Source organism: Triticum dicoccoides, chromosome 3A (assembly GCF_002162155.2).
Source record: "Triticum dicoccoides isolate Atlit2015 ecotype Zavitan chromosome 3A, WEW_v2.0, whole genome shotgun sequence".
NCBI classification, from domain to species: domain Eukaryota; kingdom Viridiplantae; phylum Streptophyta; class Magnoliopsida; order Poales; family Poaceae; genus Triticum; species Triticum dicoccoides.
In genome coordinates this window covers 439,635,399-439,639,350 of record NC_041384.1, presented here as the reverse complement: position 1 = coordinate 439,639,350, position 3,952 = coordinate 439,635,399, and the positions used below count along the sequence as shown (strand labels likewise).

Genomic DNA, 3,952 nt, shown 5'->3' with positions numbered 1-3,952 from the left:
TCAAACCGTTCAAGTAACTTGGTTGAAGTTTGCACCTTCTTTTTAGGGAAAACTTTGTTTTTGCCACTCTAGTTTTTGCCCACTTTGCTTATGCCACTTTTAGCTTTTGACAATACATCACAAATGCCATTTAGTGGCAAAAACGATAATTTTTCATTTCACTTTTGCCACTCTTAGGTTTTGCAATGTATCACAATTGCCACTCTGAAAATTTTGCTTTTGCCACTGAATGGCAAAATTGATATATTGTCAAAAGCTAAGAGTGCCAAAAGTGAAATGTTAAATTTTAGAGTGGCATAAGTAAAATGGGCAAAAGCTAGAGCGGCAAAAACAAATCTTTTTAAGCACGGACGGAGTAAGTAATCGAGATCTATGAGTCTACTAGTACGTGAGCCGTTGGTTCTCTTCTAAGCCATCAATCAAAAAGAAGGAAAAAATTAACTGAAACTCATCGATGAGAAGGAACATGAGCTCCAAGACGCCAAACAAACACAAGAACACTCATGCTGATACTCCAACACAACCTTTCTGTTCATCAGTTTATTTTCCCATGGTTACAACCATACGTACTAAGTACGTGACAACGACGATCAGTTGGCTACGAGGTAAGAGCTCGTGGTGCATCCCATGCCCATGCACGGACGCAGAGATCCGTGGGAGTGGGAGCTCGATCATGGGCAGAAGACGACCTGGTAGTCGCTGTAGGCCGGGCAGGCGCGGTACTTGCCCTCGCCGGGGCGGTGGTTTCCGTCGGGGCAGCCGGGGTCCCTGCACCGGATCACGCCGCCGTCCCCAGCTCCGCTGCAGGAGAAGTCCATGGGCAGGGTGAAGCGGTCGACGACCGATATGCCGTACCTGCCCGGGGCGCCGCCGTTCGCGAGGTTGAACTCGGCCAGCGTCGCGGGGGGCTTGCCCGAGAGCACGCAGCGCAGGGCGCCGCCGCAGTCGCCGGTCTGGCAGCCCCCGCGGCCCGTGGCGGGGTCGAAGGCGCAGCCCGTGCGCGGCCAGATCCTGCCACCCGTCCCGCCGGCCGCGAACGTCAGGGTCCACGTCTCGCCGGGCGCCAGCTGCGCGCCGCCGCCGCCGCTCACCGGCATCGCGGCCGCGCACACTGGGAAGGGGCACCGGTTGGTGATGCTGAAGGTGGCTGCGCCGGCGCCTGCCGTGAAGGCCACCAGGAGGAGGACGACGGTGAGGGCCAAAGAGGTGGCTGCCGGAGTTGCCATTGTGGTTGACTACTTGACTTTGTAGTTTGTCCCGGTGGAGCGAGCGAGCGAGGTGGGCGCGAGTGTCCGCGCAGCGCAATGGCCGGGCGTATTTGTAGAGGATGGACGCCCGTGCGAAGTCGTCGAGGAGAGAAGAATAAAAGAGAGACGGGGAGAGAGAAAGTAATAATCAAATTATGGGGAATTTCATCGCTAGTGTCTACACGAATAATCCTACACCTACGTAAATCTTGACAAGTCAGCTTTTAAGTAGGTTTACATACAAACTCTACGTACATGTAGCAAAGCCCATGTCTACACTGTGGAGTAAGTTTTTGCTGAATATAATCTCACAGTGAGGTGTTAATCTTTAGGAGAAACAAAAGAAAAGCACTTGTTTGGCGGACTCATAATCGTGTAACAAGCGCTACTAGCGAAAATGAGATCCTGGTGTCAGATCAGAAGCTTATAATCGGAGCACAGTAAAGTGAATTCGTGGCATCTTTTCGTTTTCCAAAATAATTCCTAATTTAATTTTGTCCGAGTGTTTATTGGGCTCAATAACTGCTCACTCTGTTTCATAATACAAGAACGTTTTCGACACTACATTAGTTTTTATTCAAAGTACACATGCTTCTTTTTTAACTGAACAAGTGGATCGACACCAAACAAAATGGTCTTTGGTAAATTAAGTTTCTCTTGTGGTAATTCACAAAAAAAAAAAGCTCTTGCGGCGATCATGGTTAAGGCCAACTCCATTGCATGATCGTAAATGGACGTTCGTTTTGTTTAGACTCTGTCTGTTTGGGTTGATAAAACGGACAAGAGTGCCCGTTTGTGGTCGTCCGTGCGTTGTCGCACCCAACGGCCCTGACGCAATCGGCAAGAGTATACAAATTTAACTAAAATTCAAATAAAAACTACATGCTACATTAAACATCTAAAAGTCACGACCAACTGTTCAACATGCATTAAACTTAAACTTAAAACTTTTTATCAAAAGGAAACAAGCCGTCGCCCCGTCATGGCCGGCGTCTTCACTACATGCCATCATTGCCGTCTTCCTCGTCTGCGCCGAGGTTGACGAAGGGAGGCGGCTGCCACAGGTAGGTTGGTGGCGCCTACGCTACATGGGGGTGGGGGTGGGGGGTGGTGACCATGTATCGGCGCCAACCCACAAGGCCATCGTAGACACCAACTCCGACATACACGACAGGGTCGAAGTCCACCACCAGGACTGGCCCATAGCCGCCATGTTCCATCGGGGCTCCGCATCATCTAGATCCTCCACTCCCTCGAGCTCGAGGATGGCCACGTCCCTGGCGGCCGAAAGTGCCATCTGCACCTCCAGGCCGTCCAACTGGGCATACGAACTCCATCGCCGAGTCCGCCATCACCTTCCTTACCAGCTCCTCCTCCTCTTCGGCCATCATGGGCTGATGTGGATCTGGTGGTGGCTGAAAGTGCAACTATCCCTAGGTGGTTTTGGTAATTCATAACAACATATAGCTCATTGACCTAATGCTATTCCAAGATGACTATTTCAGGAAAACTCAATGATTGGCATGGCATGGATGTGAAAGTGGAACCCTCAAAATGCTAAGGACAAAGGATTGGCTCAAGCTCAAAAGCTCAAGACTCTTCATTTTATATTTTAGTGATCCAAGATCACATTGAGTCTTTAGGAAAAGCCAATACTATCAAGGAGGGATGAGGTGTTGCTTAATGAGCCTCTTGCTTCATGTGCTTAGTGATATGCTCCAAAACCCTCAACTACTTTCCCATATCCACATATGACCTAAACCCTAAGTCAAACACGGTCCCACCGATTCTTTCTATCCGGCGCAACCGAGTTTCACTCGTCATAAGCCACTGCCAAACCCTAGCAATTCGGTTCTACTGATAGGGATCTCGGTCTCACCGAGATGGGATTGCAAACTCTCTGTTTCCCTTTCGTAACTTTTCGATCTCACCGAAAGAGCGAATCGGTCCCACCGAGATTGCAGTGTAAACTCTTTGTTTCCTTTTTGTAACTTTTCGGTCTCACCGAAAGAGCAAATCGGTCCCACCGAGTTTACCTGACCAACTCTCTGGTTAGCTTATTACCAAACTCGGTCTCACCGAGTTTGTGTAATCGGTCTCACCGAGATTACGTTATGCCCAAACCCTAACCATATCGGTCCTACCGAGTTGCATGTCAGTCCCACCGAAAATCTCTAACGGTCACTAGGTTTACCTTTTCGGTCCGACCGAGTTTGTTGATTCGGTCCCACCGAGATTGGAAAACTGTGTGTAACGGTTGGATTTTGTGTGGAGGCTATATATACCCCTCCACCTCCTCTTCATTCGGAGAGAGAGCCATCAGAACACATACACAATTCCAACTCATATGTTCTGAGAGAGAACCACCTACTCATGTGTTGAGACCAAGATATTCCATTCCTACCATATGAATCTTGATCTCTAGCCTTCCCCAAGTTGCTTTCCACTCAAATCTTCTTTCCACAAAATCCAAATCCTATGAGAGAGAGTTGAGTGTTGGGGAGACTATCATTTGAAGCACAAGAGCAAGGAGTTCATCATCAACACACCATTTGTTACTTCTTGGAGAGTGGTGTCTCCTAGATTGGCTAGGTGTTACTTGGGAGCCTCCGACAAGATTGTGGAGTTGAACCAAGGAGTTTGTAAGGGCAAGGAGATCGCCTACTTCGTGAAGATCTACCGCTAGTGAGGCAAGTCCTTCGTGG

General features: G+C 49.0%; 1 protein-coding gene across 1 annotated transcript; it reads right to left on the bottom strand.

Annotated features, from left to right (window-relative positions):
* Positions 1–501: 501 nt before the first annotated feature.
* Positions 502–1,273, bottom strand: LOC119271599 (thaumatin-like protein). Its single transcript, XM_037553358.1, has one exon. The coding sequence runs from the start codon at positions 1,224–1,226 to the stop codon at positions 672–674; it is 555 nt and encodes a 184-aa protein (XP_037409255.1). The 5' UTR covers positions 1,227–1,273; the 3' UTR covers positions 502–671.
* Positions 1,274–3,952: the final 2,679 nt, after the last annotated feature.

What these genes read in the sequence shown, in the direction of transcription:
- LOC119271599 (XM_037553358.1), bottom strand. Translation starts at nt 1,226, where the DNA reads ATGGCAACTCCGGCAGCCACCTCTTTGGCCCTCACCGTCGTCCTCCTC.